The sequence below is a fragment of the Pipra filicauda genome, unplaced genomic scaffold (assembly GCF_003945595.2).
Source record: "Pipra filicauda isolate LSUMZ 115617 unplaced genomic scaffold, ASM394559v2 scaffold71_size5581439_pilon, whole genome shotgun sequence".
NCBI lineage: Eukaryota > Metazoa > Chordata > Aves > Passeriformes > Pipridae > Pipra > Pipra filicauda.
Window position 1 is genome coordinate 4644451 of NW_024104887.1, and position 16567 is coordinate 4661017.

The 16567-nt window shown below is 46.0% G+C and overlaps 1 protein-coding gene across 7 annotated transcripts in view; it reads right to left on the reverse strand.

Annotated features, from left to right (window-relative positions):
* Window positions 1-16567, reverse strand: part of MYO1C (myosin IC) — a 54903-nt gene that overhangs the window by 1489 nt on the left and 36847 nt on the right. For all 7 annotated transcript variants that reach the window (XM_027725904.2, XM_039389255.1, XM_027725903.2 and 4 more), the window contains exons 4-31: window positions 14249-14447; window positions 13279-13359; window positions 12343-12522; window positions 12038-12136; window positions 11692-11805; window positions 11076-11147; window positions 10691-10810; window positions 10399-10481; window positions 9765-9870; window positions 9565-9645; window positions 9086-9177; window positions 8348-8442; window positions 8134-8180; window positions 7767-7847; window positions 7491-7596; window positions 6880-6997; window positions 6535-6648; window positions 6277-6353; window positions 6056-6124; window positions 5706-5790; window positions 5330-5489; window positions 4508-4591; window positions 2834-2927; window positions 2671-2726; window positions 2074-2209; window positions 1414-1484; window positions 896-993; window positions 572-671 (exon numbers count right to left, since the gene is read on the reverse strand). In XM_027725904.2, coding sequence (XP_027581705.2) covers window positions 572-671; window positions 896-993; window positions 1414-1484; window positions 2074-2209; window positions 2671-2726; window positions 2834-2927; window positions 4508-4591; window positions 5330-5489; window positions 5706-5790; window positions 6056-6124; window positions 6277-6353; window positions 6535-6648; window positions 6880-6997; window positions 7491-7596; window positions 7767-7847; window positions 8134-8180; window positions 8348-8442; window positions 9086-9177; window positions 9565-9645; window positions 9765-9870; window positions 10399-10481; window positions 10691-10810; window positions 11076-11147; window positions 11692-11805; window positions 12038-12136; window positions 12343-12522; window positions 13279-13359; window positions 14249-14447 — 2818 coding nt within the window. The remainder of the gene's footprint in view (window positions 1-571; window positions 672-895; window positions 994-1413; window positions 1485-2073; window positions 2210-2670; window positions 2727-2833; window positions 2928-4507; window positions 4592-5329; window positions 5490-5705; window positions 5791-6055; window positions 6125-6276; window positions 6354-6534; window positions 6649-6879; window positions 6998-7490; window positions 7597-7766; window positions 7848-8133; window positions 8181-8347; window positions 8443-9085; window positions 9178-9564; window positions 9646-9764; window positions 9871-10398; window positions 10482-10690; window positions 10811-11075; window positions 11148-11691; window positions 11806-12037; window positions 12137-12342; window positions 12523-13278; window positions 13360-14248; window positions 14448-16567) is intronic.

The window sequence follows — 16567 nt, forward strand, 5'->3', positions numbered from 1 at the left end:
GAAAGTGTTCAAAACAGAAATGCTGCAACAGCTTCAGTTCCCAAACATCTTCAAGTTGAGGCTGTTCCAAGCAGCCTGCGGTCCTGATGGGAGCTCCCAGCTCTGACACTGGAAGGGGAGTCAGTGCAGTGTGGATTTGTCCCGGATTTATCTCTGGATAACCTTTAATCTGACAGTGCATAAATCAGCTGTGTGACTGTATCTGACTGGCAGGACAACCACAAACAAGCTGAGAAAGGGAGAGGATTTTTTTTTTTTTTTTTTTTGCTACCTGTGCTTTTAAATGTATTTAAAATTTGATTTGCTCTGGAGTAAAGTATTAACGCCCTGAATATTGGGGGGAAATACAAAGCGAGTGCCAGGACAGTCACTTGCTGAGCCTGAGTAAACCTGGCAGGCCCTCAGGGCTGCAGAAATACAGAGCACAGCTCCAAGTGGGGGAAAGGCTGGGAGACCAGGGCAGTGCAGTTGGCAAGAACATCACATGGCACAGGTCCCAGGTGTGCAGGTAGGATTTCATGCCAAAATCCGGGTTTGGATCCAGTGTAAGTGAAGCCCAGCCCTTACTCACCACTGTTAGATGCCCGTTCTTGGCTTTGGCTATGAGCAGTTCTGAGCCCGAGATGAAGTCGATGATCCCTTCTTTGCCTTGGCCCGCTGTGAATTTTATGCTGTGAAGAGAAAGGTGAGAACAGCTCTGCTGAGTGCACACAAAAAATGGTAAGTGGCTGCTTTGTATTGATGCTTTGCTGCAACAGATCTGTATGTTCAAGGAAATGGAGCCTTAGTTAAGGTGTATTTGGTGCATTTTGAGGGGGTACAGGAATGTTCCTGTAGCCCTTTAGTGCTGAAGCAGAGCCAAGGGGGGCCCCGGGAGGGCCTTGGTGTCACTCACCTGCCCTGGTTGATGTTGACATTGTTGATTTTGTCAGCCAGGATGGCTGTTTTTGTCAGGGTCTCGATCACGTGGTCACTCTGCAGGACAACGTCTCCCTGGGAGGAGAGACCATGGTTTAGGATCATGGCTTTGGTGTCACTGCACCAAAATCACTGCACTGGAATGAACAGGGACAGAGCCATCTCCGTCACAGGTGAGAAAGGAAAACCAATCCTCCAAGGGGACCAGGCTTGGTGAGGCTCTCAGTGGGTCACACTGCACCTGTGGCAGTCAATTCATCCACCAGGTACCACTGATGGGGACAAGGGACAGCACTGACCCCGCTGGGGAACCACCAGTGGGGAACCCCACCCGTGAGCACAAGTAAATAGAAGTGAAAGGGCCCTTAGAGCTGGCACACAGTTACACCCCTGTCACCTGTGTGAGCCCTCCCCTCCTCCCAGCTGGATCTGCTCTCTGTGCCTTTCAAACCTTTTCCAGAGGTGGCTGGAGGAGGGATGGAGGAGCCCCCCTACCTTCTGTTTGTTGTCCTCACAGTGCACGTGCAGCACAAACAAGTTGTCGCTCAGGCTGCTGACAGAGATGCCTGTGGGAGAGAGAGGCCATGTGGCACCAGCACTGCTGGGACCTTGGGAGTGTCCCACCACCTCTCCCAGGAATGCAGCAACTGTTCCCACACAGAGACCCAACAGCTGAGGGCACTGACAAGGCAGCAGAGAGGCTGAGGGGGCTGCAAGGGGCTGAAGTGAGAAGTTTCAGCCAAAGCCTATAATGACCACACTGCACCAGACTTGGCAGTTTTCCCTCTCTGACCAAGTTCCCTCTCCAAAAGGATCAAGTCCCTGATGGATATTTCGAGTGCCAAAAGCTGCAGCAGTGTCCCAGGCAGCTGCTGTGCAATAATGGTGCAACTCCCCTGTGCTGGGGCAGTGCAATTGGGAAATTACTTAGGGGAGATGAATTGAGTAATTTCTGTGACATTTTACGGAATTTAATTTCAGAAAAACTCAATTTCAAGATATTACAGACTTGAAATGCTTGTCAGGATCAGACAATTCCGTTCTTGTCCAGGATCGGATGATTCTGTTCTTGTCCAGGACCGACAAACTGGATCTTGTATTAGCATTACTGAACTGAGTGCAGTGCAGGGAGTCTGTTTCCGTGCCCATTCCCACCTGTGAGGTTGGTGTAGTCGATCCTCTGTTTGATCCTGGACTCCTCCACGACGATGGCAGCGCTCTGGGTGAGCAGCAGCTGCCGCGGCCTGGCTTTGTACCCCCGCCGGTCGTACTTGACCACAGGCACTGCATACTGAAACAAGGGTTAGCAGGGCCAAAACACAGCTTGGGGAACCACCTGCAGCCCAGAGAGCGCCCAGGAGGAACAACCCAGTGCTTGGGAAGCTGGGAATGGAGGAGATCATTCTTTTGAGTCCCATTCCCTGGGGCAGAACTTCCTTGCTGACCCCGAGCAGTTCCCAGCAGTGCCGTGGGGGCTGCAGCTGTCAGGGCTGGGGGCCTGCAAACCCCCAATGTCAGTCTCTGCAGGTTTCTCCCTTCCTCTCCAGCTGCAATCCCTTCACTTCTTAACTGACACAATTAAATTGCCCAAATCTCCTCTTTCTGAGCCATCAGCTTTTCCCACAGACTATCCTCCAAAGTATTACAAGCTTAATACAATGTAAAGTTCTTGCTGTACTTTCCTCAGAAATCTAATCTCTTCTGCTGAATAACTCTAGAAGCTTGACAAAAGTATTGGGATACATCTCTCACCTTAAGTGCTTCATTTTCTAAAGCCTGAAGGACTTTATTATGTATCTCTTCCTTACCTGTATTAAAACCAAAGAGGTGGGGGTCAGAAAGAAATTTCTAGCAAGAAAGAGTAGATGAATCTCCCCCTTCCTTCCTCCTGTTAAACTTGGCAACACCTACTCACCCAGTCGAGTGTTGATGAAGAGTCTGGGAACACTCTGAGGGTAATTGTCTTTTTTACCCTTGAAAATCTCACTGGCAATTACTTTCTGTTCCAACTGCAAGGACAAAAGATGAATTCTTGTTTAGTTTAAGATTTCTCCTTGTTAAAAAGATACATTTGTCTTAAAAGAGATATTCCCTTTTTGGTTTTATTAACAATTGTCATTTAGTTCTGACCTCCTGACTCATACCAGTCACAAAATTACATCAATATTCCATACATCTCTCACCCTTTTTTCCTTTATCTTCCTTAAGTAAATATTTTACTTCCTGTTTGAATTTATCTGGACATGACACATAGTCTCTGGATTTTAATAATGCCCATGTTTAAGAAGTCTCAGAATTCTCCCACTGCAGAGCTTCTCTCAACCTCTTCCCCTCAAGCTGCACAGTTTGCTCTTCTGCTCTATCCCTTATGGGTTTTTTAATGCTTAAGACTTACTTTTCTTTCCCCCTGAAGCCTTGCAGTATCTTTACTTGAAGCACTGACAAAAGTCATGTCCTTATCAGTGCTGTGTAACACCTTCTCTGATCTGCTCAATATTCCCCACCTTATCCTGACAAACAGCACAATTCCATTAAGGCACCGTATGGCCCTGGGAGTTCCTGTTTGGATGATTAGTCACCATAAGCCTTTAGTCCCTCTGAGGTGGCAGAGTTCCAGGACAGTCACCCCACACTGTGCTCTGCCCTCACAGCAAGAACACCACCAGTGACTGGGGAAACAGGAAACCCCGTTGCTGTACTTGGGGCAAATGCTGTGGGTGCTGTGACACAGGACAAGGGACCTGAGACGATTTACAGGGAAAAATGGGGATAAAAGATCCTCATCATCAGTGAGTCTGGTTTGCTGGGGGAAAGCAAGTGTTCTGCTGAGCTGGTGTTAATCCCCTGTCCTTAATCACGGGCTCAGACACAGCCCCTCCTTACAGGTGTCGATGCACTGCAGCCCTCAGAAGGTGAGACACCGTGCAATGAAAAACCTTCATGGCAGCTATTACAGTTACATCCCACTGGTTTGTTGCCTACATTTCCTTCTATGCCTCTTTACTGAGCCTTTTTTTTAATATAAAAATATAAAAATTTATATTTATAAAAATTCCCTCCCCCTACAGTTTCATGATTAAGATCAATCAAATCTCAGTATCATTTTTTCAGTTGCAACAGCAGCTGGAACTGTTCATGTAAGTTCTCTGTTTGGAATATGACTGGGTTTGTGTCTGCAGCACTCTTACTCTCTACTTTACATGGTACAGGCAGAATAATGCAGCTTCTTACATTTTTATCTTCCATGGGCAGAATAACAGGGCCTTTCAGCAGAGAAATTATGTAGGGGCTTGGCTACACAAAGTGTTTAAATAGTACGTATTCAAATACGTATAGAACGGGTTTTCTTTCATACACATTCCAGTCTTTTAGTGCTTTGTCTCTAACCTAAGGGAAAATAAATGACAGTGTTCCTGTGGAGCTGTAACACCAGCCCAGAATGCAGCGATTCACAGCCCCTCCACATCCCCACTGTGCCTCCCCCGCCCCTCCCATCCAGCTGCTCCTCTCCTTCATTCCTTGCAGTCAACAATGCTGAGTTCTGCTCCTGGGAATGTCAGTGTGGTTTGGGAAACACCCTAAAGGATACCTGCTGCTTCCACTCGGGGCTGATCCTCTTGCAGTAGCTCCACACCATGTTCTGCAGGCACAGCCGGCGCAGGAGCTGCGACGCCTGAGGGGGAAATCACACGGGAATTGATAATAAATTTATAATAAACAGCTCAGAGCTGCTGACAAACCCAACAGTGCAGAGGAGAAGCAACTGCAGAGAATGCACTGCTGGGTTAAAATGCTGTTTCGTGACTTAGAGTTGCTTTTAGAATTAAATAATTAGTTTATTTTATGCCTTTCTATGAGAGTTTGCCCTGTGACGTTCTCCAGCTGCTTTAGAAGGGGGAATAAATACCAGGATCCCCCCACTCTACACTGCTGTGCCCTTCCTTCCTTCCAGCTGTACCTGCAATCCAAACAAGGACCTTTGGATAAGGTAACTGGGATTTTCTGCAATATTTTGTTTCGATCAGATAAATCAATTCAGCCAGATGCAGGATAATAATGGCAATAGAGGACATTTAATATGTTCTCACAGGCAGTGATATTGTCATTGCAACCAGTTTAACTGTCCAGAGGGAGCTGAATTTGTCCAGAGAGAAATGGAAGAGAATTTCAGAAATGGGTGAGAAAACCAGCAGAAAATGGTGTCGCAACTAATGATTTCACGGATGTGCTGTGATTACGCCCCTGAGCTGATGTCTGGATTAATTCCACCAGCAGGGATGCTGGTGCACTGTGGAACCTGGTTCTCTTGCTCAGAGCAGGAGGGTCCCCTCAGGCTTGTGGTCCCCAGTGTTGCCATTTCCCTCCCCCATCCCACGTGTGATTCCCCAGATCCCAGGGCAGCCGTTCCTACCTCAGAGAGAGACGGGGGAGGAGTTGGCCAGGACTTATCCAAGACATTTTTTGGCAGGTTACGTTTGAGGTTCATGAGGAAGGAGTAGCGGATGTAATCGAGGAAATACTCGTTCTCTGGGCACCGAGGGTGGTTCCGGTAAATGAAACCTTTAATGAACCTGAGGAGGAAAAAGATATTATTAGAAACTTTGAAAAGTGATGTCCAAAACTTGTGATACTTAAAGCTCCTTTTCAATCCAATTTTCTAGGCTTTGTTTAATAGTTGTAATTTATTTTTAAAAAGCTCCAGATACTGTAGTGACAAAGTTTTATTTTTTGCATCTTATTACCAGGGAATAAGTGATGTTTGAGGGTTTGGGCTATTCTTTACACACCTCCTGATGGTCTCCACTGCCCACTTCCTCTTGGCAGCTTTTCGGCGTCCCAAGGTCCCCCGCCACCAGGACTGGATGATTATGGCTAAAAAAAACACAAAGATTTTGCACTAAGTGAGGTCCTTCATCCCAGCACTGACTCCAGACAAAGCTGGCACCGAAGAGTGCTCAGGAAAGCCCACCCTGGAAATAAACAGCCTTCAGCGTGGCACAGGGAAAAGAATATAATGTAAGTTTTTAACAATATAAACCATTGGATATAAATATAAACCAATGTCAGTAAAAAGCACCAGCACATGGAACTGCTGTGGGGGCTGCTGGGGGAACGTCTCTCTCTGTGTCTCTCGTACCTGAGCGTTTCATGGTCAGGAATTTCTTCCGGCGGTAGAAACCTCTCCACGTGGCCTGCATTTTTGTTGCTGAAATTGAAAGACAAAACAGCAGTTTGTGACTGTGGCCAAGCAGGTTTTGGTAGAAAAAGACTCAACTTTTTAAACAGAAATCCCTCCCTGAACAAACAGCAAAAAAACCAATGAGAAAGGAGACAGCTACCGCAGTGTGAGTGTCTCACCCAGACTCTGCTTCCTCACTTCCAGAGCATCTTCTGTTGCAAACAAGGTCTTGGGAAAGCGGATAAAAATCTTTGTTCTACAAACAGAAATGCAGAATTACATTTAACATGCTGGAGAAGTTTGCTTTCTACCCTTGGCGTCCTCTTTGGGCTCCGTAATCCCTCTCTCGCCCACTGGGTAGAGAAGCCTTATTTAAGAGCCATCACATGGACACCTGATGATTTATAACCTCAAATGAAGAACACAGAAGAACTAACCGTCCCATTTTGTATTCTTCTGGTTTGTAGCCAAGGTGCTTCACCAGCACGGCCACCCCGTCGTGGGGCCGCCCGTCCCACGTGGGCCACGTTTCTGGACACAGCGACTTGTACCTGCAAATTGGCAGGAGAAGAAACCTCAGGGAGAGGTTTCTTCCAAGAACTCCAATCCAAGAAGAAGGGACAGAGGCCATGGGAAGGGAGAGAGGCCCCCTCAAGAAAATAGGTCTGTGAGGTTTTAGGGCTGCCTCTGTGCTGTTGAGAACGACTCCCCAGCCTTGGCATTGGTGGAAGGAAGACCAGGGAGAGGCAGCAGCAGTGGAAAGAAGTCCAAGGTAATTTTACCTCTGCAGGAAAACTTCATATTTTCTTCGATATGCAAACCCAGCCCTGCGCACCCTGAGGTTCTCCATCAGCCCCAGGTACTTCACTTGGTGTCTGATAAGAACTTCATCGAATCGATCTGGAGGGAGCAGGAAAATAGAGAAACAGGATCAGTGTGTGGCTGCCCCTTCACCTGGAGAAGGGGAGTGCTCAGCTCTTGTTGTATCTTACACAATCATCTTTAACCTCTAACCCACCCTTGCAGTGCAATTCCCACATAACTTTGTGTCTCCTGCCTTCCCCCCATCCCTTTTTAATAATTTATATTTAGTTCCAAGACAAAGTTTTCCTTGAGGATGTTCCATGCACACAGGAACAAAAAATGAGGGAGAATAAAGGTCATTAAAGGGCATTTATGTAGGTTAATAATTCTTTACTTTAACCATGACCCTACTTCACCCAAGACCAGTGCTCCCGTTCCAATTCCTGGCTGCTGGCACTGCCACCACCTCCCTGTGAGAAGCTCTGGCACAGACCCAAAATGAACAAATCTTGCAGGACTTCCTTTCTGTGCCTCACTGACTGGGATCTAGTGCTCTACATCTGCCAAAGAAGAGTCCCCAGGGTCATACCAGCCTGTTTAGCATCGTTGGGTTTCATGCAACGAATGTAGGAGGGTTCTTTGGACATCAGGATTTCCATGAGTTTGGAGAGGCTGTTTTTGAACTGAGTTGCTGCCTAAAAGAAAAGAAAACTATGTATGAAGCAATGACTTAGAGCTGGTGACTGCAAAACTCGGGCTCCCAGCTTTGAATGTGAGGGGCTCTCACTGGGATCACCATGTTAGAGAGCTCATGTCTTTAAAAAGAGGAAACAGCCCCATTTCTCTCCAGCTCTCGTGTTCCTACCGTTTCAGGTCTCTTTTTGTCTGTCAGCTCTGTCCTGTCGAAACACTGGTTTATGATGGGGTTCTCTGAGTTGCACATGGTCTGCAGAGAGAGACAGGTTTCCAGAGATGAAGTACAGACCATTCCTCAGTGAACCACCAGAGAAACATGGGACAAAAACTGGTTTTGCTTGGGTTTTTTTGGTTTGTGTTGCTTTTTAATAATAAAATGAACGTTGGGCACCTCAACTGCTCTTTTCATAGCACAGACTTATGGACACATGTTCTCCAGGTGGAGTCTAGAAGAATCTTTTCCCTCAGGTCCATCCCATTTTAAACCCAACTGCTCATTCTGCAGGGTGCTGGAAACATCCTCTGTCCACACTCACCTCCTTCAGGTTCCGGAAGAGAAGGTCATTGTTTTTATCTAGAAAACCTGGAAGAAAAAGAAACCACTCAGGCTCCCACTGCTGTTCCATGGGAACTTCAGGGCAGGAAAAATTCTATGCCCAGATTTTTCTTTACTACACAGTGAAGCTGTTTTACCTCAAAGGGCACGGGATGGGAGGAGGAGAAAAGGAGGAAGGTGATGCACAGACTCACCTGCCACACTGTAGGTGACGTCCCCAGCGTAGTGCGAGAGCCGGAATTCCTCCCGCCCCAGGGACTTCCGTGTCTTTTGGTCAGCGAGTTTGTGCCTGGGGGGAAAGTCAAAAAGCTCCATGAGAAACAAACATCTGGGAGAGTCACTTCAACAAGCACCGTGATGTTCAGTCCCTGAGCGAACACAGAAGGGGGACACAGGGAATGGAATCTGACTTGGTGATTTTCAGGATCACAAGTAAATCAAGAGTTATCCACCAGCACATCATAAAAATGTTATTAAATGTATTTATGTTTATTTCAAAGGGGTGCATTTCAGTGTTCCTTGCAGAGGGGTTCTGCCTGCACACGCGTGCACATGTACAGGTTCTAAGCTGAGCATAAGCAGAACATTCACAATAAAAAGACATTTGGAGCTCCAAAATTGAAGTAAATAATCTGAAAGGTGAAGTGGCAAGTCAGTAATGAGAGTTTTGCTGCCTCTATTGTATTTTGAAGCTCAGGCCTGAGAAGAGCCAGGCAGTCAGTATTGCCAACTTATTTTATATTATCTTAAATCACAATCAAATCTCTGCAAAAGAAAACTTGATCATCCTTTATGGGGGACCCAGCACACCAAGGATGCTACTGCTCTACACACCATGAGCACAATGTTTTCTAGGAATAACTAAAGCTCTGGGCTCTCTCACACACTTGGATCTGACCAGTGCAACTGCCCTCAGCTGTGGGAACACTCACGTGAGAAAATGAGGGTGGTTTTTCACAGTTTCCTCCAGTTTCTCCAAGAATGTTGTATCTGTGGCATCCCCAGGTCTCAGACACTCTTCATCCTACAAACAGACACGTTCCAGGACTGGTTTCTGACTGGGCCTGTGGGCACCCAGACCAGCCCTGACTCTGTCTCACTGAAACACCACCCCAGTTTGGCCCTTTGGCCTTTCCACAGGTAACCAGCTCTGATTTCAAGGAGTGAAGAATTGTTGAGCTGAGAAGGAAAACACTTCCCTTCTTCCAGACTGCCTGGATTGGGAGCTGCTTTCCCCAGAGTCCATGGAGGTGATACAATGGCTTTTCATAGTGTCACTGTTCAGTGTATTGTTGCTCTCCCCACCTGCTCAAACAGTCCTAACATAAAACTGTTTTATTTCTATGTTCTTGGCCTTGTTTGCCACTACACTGCCCCAAACTTTTCATATAAAAAGGTGCTTTCGACTCACCAAAATAGAAATGATGCCTTTGAATTTCTCTTCCACCAAATCACAAATTATTTTGTTATTGAAATACTGAACTGGTTCCCACTGCAAAGACAAGAAATCACACTTGGGGGTGAAAACAATTCTAGGCTGGAAAAACACATGGAAATTTCAGTGGGGAGGTGCTGGGAAGGAGAGAGTGAAGGGATGACATTGGCTCTTACCGCGATGCCTTCGGACTCGTATTCCTCTTGCTCTGACTTTAACGTGAGCTCTATGAAGAGCTGCTGCAATTTTTCATTACAATAATTAATACAAAATTGCTCAAAGCTGCAAACAAAAATCAGAAAAACAATCACTAAGACTGTACCACAAGTGAAACAGTGGGAGCAGCATGAATATAGTAAATCAACAGAAACGGAAGAGGTTTTGTGAAATGTTTATTTACTGGCTGTATAAATATAGTAAGTTGATTATTTAGTGAAACTTGGCTACAGAAGGAGGGAAAAACAACAGGAAGGATGGAACATGAAGGATGGAAATATGGAGGAACACAGAAACTTTTAATAAGTGACCAATAACACTTTAAATTTGAGAGTCTGTTCATTGTTGTCCCTCAGGGAGGTTCCAGACTGACCTGGCTGTAAATGCTAATTATTAGCTGGATGCCCCAGGTGTTAGAGTCCCTGTGATTATCAGTTTTCCAACTGATTTCCTGAAGTTTAAATTCCACCTCTTTCTCTTATTAAGAGAACCAGAGATGGAATAAGGTCTTGAATCACAAAGTAGAGAAACACTGTAATGAATGAAGTCATGCAGAGTTTACTCAAAACTCAAGAGACTTTGATTGAAACAAACCTGTTGTGCTGGAAAACCTCAAATCCATAGATGTCAAGCAATCCTAGAACTGTTGTACTTCTCCAGCCTGGAAACTTTTCGTCCTGCAATAGAGAAAAAAATAAATGTAGATTTGTACTCACAGCTACGATCCATCACCGGATCTTGATCATTTAGTTCCAGCATTTACTGCTTAATTTGGAAAACAATTTATAAATCACTAAGGCTTGGAACTTGCATTTACTGCTTTGCAGCTAAAAGATTTGGAATTTCCTTTCACAAGTGGTTGGATATCAACAAAAGGTTCACTTGCCTTGTAAGCCAGAGACTTGTTGACCTTGTTCACCAGCCAGGAGAAGGTGCGCCCGTAGACAGCCTTGGCGAGAGCGTCCCTGGCATAGGCCGCCTGCTCCAGGTTCAGGGGACTGACCAGCTGCAGGCAGGAGGAGACAAAAGCCATTCAACATCCACTCCACCAAGAGATTCCACTCCCCTGGATCACTATTAATTAACAGCCACTCCACAGCCCGCCTGGGCTCAGCTCCTGGCGCTGCCTCCCAGATGAACAGTCACCAGCGGGTTGTGGGATTCCTGCACTGAGTCCTCTGACAAGTGAGAAGGGACTGTTGGGCTCTGGTATGAGAGCTCAAGGTGTGTTAATTCCATGTGCCTCCCACATCCCCAGGTCCTGTTCTTACCTCTTCCCCTTTTGCTATGATCTTCTTGTGGGTCAGTGCATCCTGAAGAACAGAGCCTTCCACTGCTAGAAGCTGCAAAGCAATGGGATATTAAATTGATTTTTGAAGCAGTATGTTCCACTTACTAATAATAGTTTTAAGACATCAGAAAGGCTGCTTCCTAAAATCCCAGTCCAGTGAACCAACCCTTTGTTTCCCACTCACACTGCAAGTCTTCTGCAGCATCAATCCCTCCCTTTTCTCCCACACATCCCCTCCTTTCTGGCAGTGATATGACCTAACAAATACATTGGCTTGATGGTTTTGGCACAAAGAACTGACCAAGCAAAGCCACAAAGGTGGTTTTTTCTTTAAAGTTCTTCTCCAGAGTCTTATTCCTATCTCTCTGCCTGAAGGTGAAAACCACAAAGCAGTGGTGGATCAGGTGGTAAAGAGAGAGGATGTCAATTAAAGGGTTTTGATGATAATATTTGCATTTTATTTAGGTCAAACAAAAGTAAAATTTATGAGAGCTTCTAAATCATATTCTAAAATTATATGACGGTATCAAGTTCAAAATAAGGAAACTGCCACAATTCACCTTTCCTGTAATATCTCCCTGACTGGTGATACTCACCCTAGCCAGGTATTTAATCTGATTCTCTGTAGTGACCTGAGAATTTCCTTGCTCATCAACAGCAAACTGCACGTTCCCCATGTGCAGAACGCTGGCCACAATGCTCAGCAAATCCTGGGATGGAAGCAAGAGGCAGAAGTCAGGATGATGAAACGAACACACAGTGAGGTTTTTATGTTAATTAACATTTCACAAGAACATTTTGTATCTTTTTCAGGATTTCGGTAGAGAATACATTCACTCTGAATTGATTCACTCTCATTTGATTGCAATCAGAAATCCCAAATCAAAGCAGAAAAATTCTTTAAAAGCAGGAAAATCAGCTGTGCTTCCAAACATGTCTCACCTCCACCTCACTGTCACTGAAGCCAATAATGGACAGGGCTCTTCGCATGATCTTCCACTCATTTTTGTCATTTATGGAGCTGACCCTTGCACAGTGACCCTAAAAAGACACAGTTTGACACAAATAAATAAGTAACTGTCAAAGATACGTTATCCATGCTCAATACACTTCTGTTATACGCTTCTTTTTAACAGCAGTCATCTCAGGGTTATTTCTGAAGTGAGGGAAAGAAATGACAAAATCAACCGAGAATATCTTGGTTCTATAATTTAAAAATATTATAAGAATTACTGGTTAATGCTCACCTTTACTAAATAATGATACTGCTGTGGGTTCTTCTCGAGGCCCAGCCTCCGCAGCAAGTCCTCCTCTCCTCCCTCTAGCAGCTGGTAGAAAATGTGGAAGTTCCTCTCGCCGTGATTCTGGTGCACAACTCGGGATTTCTCCAGGAGGTAGTTCAAGATGTGGCCCCCGACAGGAGCCCCCTAAATCAAACCAGGTACATTGAAACAGTTCATCAACATAAAGGAAAATGTTTCTGCTTCTTGGTTGTCTATTCAAAGACAAACAGGATCTGAAACAAAAGCCCATAAAAACACAGAAAATCATCTGTCATTTTGTATCACAAGCTCTATTTCAGCTCCAGCACGGTGATTTGGGTGCTCAAGTGCATGCAAAATGAGCTATTGAGTGACAATGACATGGTGTAACACCAATCCTGGCCACAGAACATGCCGAATGGCATGTTGTCTTGTGTAAAATTCCTTCTCAGAAGGTATTCACAAAACTGTAAGTGTGGAGGGATTGTATCCTGAGATGTTTAAAGAACTGCAGGATGGCAATGCTGAGCTCCTCAGATCCTGCACTGTGTGGGACACCAGGGATCAGAATGGAAACAAACACTGTGCAAAGTTACACAGGACAGAGATTATCTTCAGATCACAGCTGGATTATGTGGATTTAGTTCGGGAGTATCCATTTGCACAGTGCACATATACCCTAGGAATAAGAGGATTTAATCTCACTGTCTCCTTATGTAGAGAAATAAGGGAAGAAAGAAAGGAGAGTGAGTACTATAAACCCACTGGAAGTAAACTTTGCTACCACAGACTCTGCTCACACTGTCATCAAGGAAATGCAAAACAATTGCTCCACGCACACATCAGTACAAGAACACACAGGCAACAGAAAACTGCTATGACTGGCACAGCTTCCAAGGTACAAAACAGATTTCAAGTTACCCTGTAATCAAACTGCACATCCATGTATTTCCCAAATCGACTGGAGTTGTCGTTTCGAAGGGTTTTTGCATTTCCGAAGGCCTGAAATGAAAATGATTAGAGAGAAATAAATAAGTACCAAATAAGATTATTTATAAACACTTTGGTGAAGCTGCCAGTTATTTGTTTACAGCCACTAAAGCCCAGGATTTTCCTTTCTGCAAAGAAAAACAAGAAGGAAGCAGATTGCTCCCCAAATTCTAAGGCTGATCTTTATACCCAGTGCAAGCACTGCAGATGGAACATCCTCTGAAAATACTTCCATCCCCTCAGCAAAGCTTATTTTAATGCTGGTCCACTGTTGACAACATATGTCATGTCTGACAGTCTTTTCAAAGGTTCCTCTTTCGTCACAGCCATTTGTTACAGCCACCTGCTGCTCCACTGACAACAGGCTCTATCCCAACAGGACAGGGCCTGCCGGGCTCTCCCTGCTCCTGGGAGCACACCTTTCCCAGGATACAGCACCCAGCTGAGCATGGAGCAGGAATATCACCGGGCACTACACAGACAGCTGGGGCTGGACACTAGAGGACACCACAGCACCAGAAAATGAACCCACAAACGCATTTATCTGCTGCCCACTGCAGTGTGCCCCTTCCTGCCTTTGCAGCCTAACCCAGTGAACCAGAGCTCTTCCCACTCCAAACTCCCCTCTCTCCCTGCAGCCCCGGCCATGCCAGAATTCCTCCCAGTGGAGTGGAAAGGGCCAAGCGAGCTCAGCAGCAGCCAGCCATTCCTTTGGCTTGGAATCAGAGCGGGATTCCCCGGTGTGCAGAGCAGATGATCTGCCCACACACCATGACCCAGCGCTCCCAGGACACGCTCTCCGCTCTGTCATGTCCCGTGGGGTCCCACCTCCACCACCCCCTCAGCTGGAAAATGTGAGTGTCACTGCTGTGACTCAGCGCCAGGTTCCCGTGGGAGTTACCTCCAGGACGGGGTTGGACTGGAGCAGTCGGTCCTTCACGGTCTCGACCTGCTGGCTGGCGGGGCAGGTCACGGCGTAGTACTGCAGGATCTTCTTGGTGGCCTCTGTCTTGCCAGCCCCGCTCTCCCCGGAGATCAGGATGCACTGATCCTTCCTCTCCGTGCGCAGGGAGCGGTAGGAGTTGTCTGCAATCGCGTAGCTGCGGGACAAGGACAGCCAGGCATTGGTGTGGCTCCTCGGGTGAAGGGCAGAGACCCCTCAGAGAGGGTTATCCCACCCTGAGAACTCCGGGCAGACACACCCCAAAAGAAGCATCTGCCCCAGTCCATGGGCTGGGTGAGACCACATTGCTCCTTCACACTGGTGAAGACACAGGAGATCACTCCTTTCACAAGTTAACCACTGAGCCCAGTTTCTGCAGGATGACAGCACAAATTACCAAATTCCTTCACAAACTGACAAAAGAAGTTTCTGTAGAAGTTGACTAAACGGTGCAGATCAACTTTTCTAAATATACATGATCTCTCAACATTGGTCCCCCAGGACAAAAAAGCTTAACATTCAGGAAACACCTTGTTGTCCAGTGGTGTTTATTCTTGCTTATCTTTTCGGTGATGACACACTCAGGTGGTCACAGCTGCACTTTGCTATTTGGGTGGATCCTGTAATGTGGCTCCAGAGTAGCCCAACCTCTCACAGCTTCTCTTGGACGGTGGGAAGAGTTGGATGAGCCAGCACAGACTAAGGAGCATCCTGCAGGTTCAGCTACCCTTCACCTTAGGCCAAGCACTGCCCAAAACACCTCCTGCCTGCACAAGCCAGCTCTGGCCCTGTCCCTGCTTCCTCTTTGCTGCTTTTTCCTTCCCTTCTCTTTTCCTGCCCATCACAGACCAGACAGGATTTCATGCCAAGAGTTACACAGTTATACACACTCTTAGAACACCAGAGAGCAGGAGGATGAGTGACAATGGTGGCAACTGCTCATAGAGGGAGAGGGAAAGGACAATGGGAGAGAGTAAAAGAGAAGCATCAGCCCTTCACAACTCGTCTAAGACAACCTCCATAACAATATTTTCAGCTGTCTTACATGTGGTGATCAAGCAGATATCCTGTCTTCATATGCTTGACAACCTTCTGCTAGCTTTGTTTTTTTTTAATTTTCCTCTTTTTTTTCTTTACCTCTCATGCTGTGCAACTAATTAGAAATAATCACAGCAAAATAACAGCCGTGGCCTTCTCAGGTCTATTAATACTTGGTGCTAAGGCAACACCAGTGAGCTACCTAGCAACACAACTCCACACTTACCCCACTGAACACATCACGTCCTTCTCTTCCCATCCAAACCCTGCCTCTGGAGCATTTTGAAAACAGCTGAATAAATGTAAATTTAATTTAAATTTGAAGAACTGCCTCTAGACTGCGTGCCTTTATTGGGTGGTTTATGGCACTGTGAGCTCCAGCAGTCACGCACAGCACACACAGAATCACTTCAGTTAAAGATGTTTATGGTCCCATTTGCAGCCCCCATCTCCAAACCCCCTGGCAGGCCATAAAGAGGACAGGATGTGACAGATCCCTGGGAAGTGTGCTGTGTTCCAAGCCCATAGGGATAACTTTCCTCCTCTGAACGTGATGCACTTCCCAGAGAACCCAGAGCTCAGGCCTAGAACTTAAACTCGTTTGACACTGGAACAGACATCTTGAACAATTCTGGCTTTCTAGAATCAGTTTAAAAGAGGAGAAAGAGGGGAAAAAAGACACCTGAATTACTGTAAAAGGAGAAGCCCAGAGCACCACACTGCAGACAGGGCATTTCGATGCTCCTCAGAGTAATTTTAAATGCATACATCATCAGATAATGCAATGTAAATAAATAATGCAATGAGGTTTAATGGAAGGGCAAAAACAGTTAAGAAAAACACTGTTTTCCCAGTTGGAGCAGCAGTGGTATCCAGCACTACAGTTCTCCAGGGTTTACTTATGAGCTGCACGTTTTACAACTTCTTACAGGACTAGTTAAAAGAAAAGAGAACAGCCTAAGAAATAATCAGCTGCCCTGTGATTTAAGTGTAGCACATATAGGAATTAAAGCACATCTGCTTAATGCTTCAATCCATGAGCACTGCCATCATCCTCAGTCTGCACCTACTGCATACAGAAAAACAGAGTCACAGTCCCAAGGATTATCCAGAGAGTCCCAAAACTCTCATCTGAGGACACAGAAGCCCTTCAAGAACACCCTGGCCAAAGTGGAACATCTACACCAAGGGGAGAACTGAGGAGGTTTGAATGCAGGGTTTTTTCAGGTTTAATTTTCC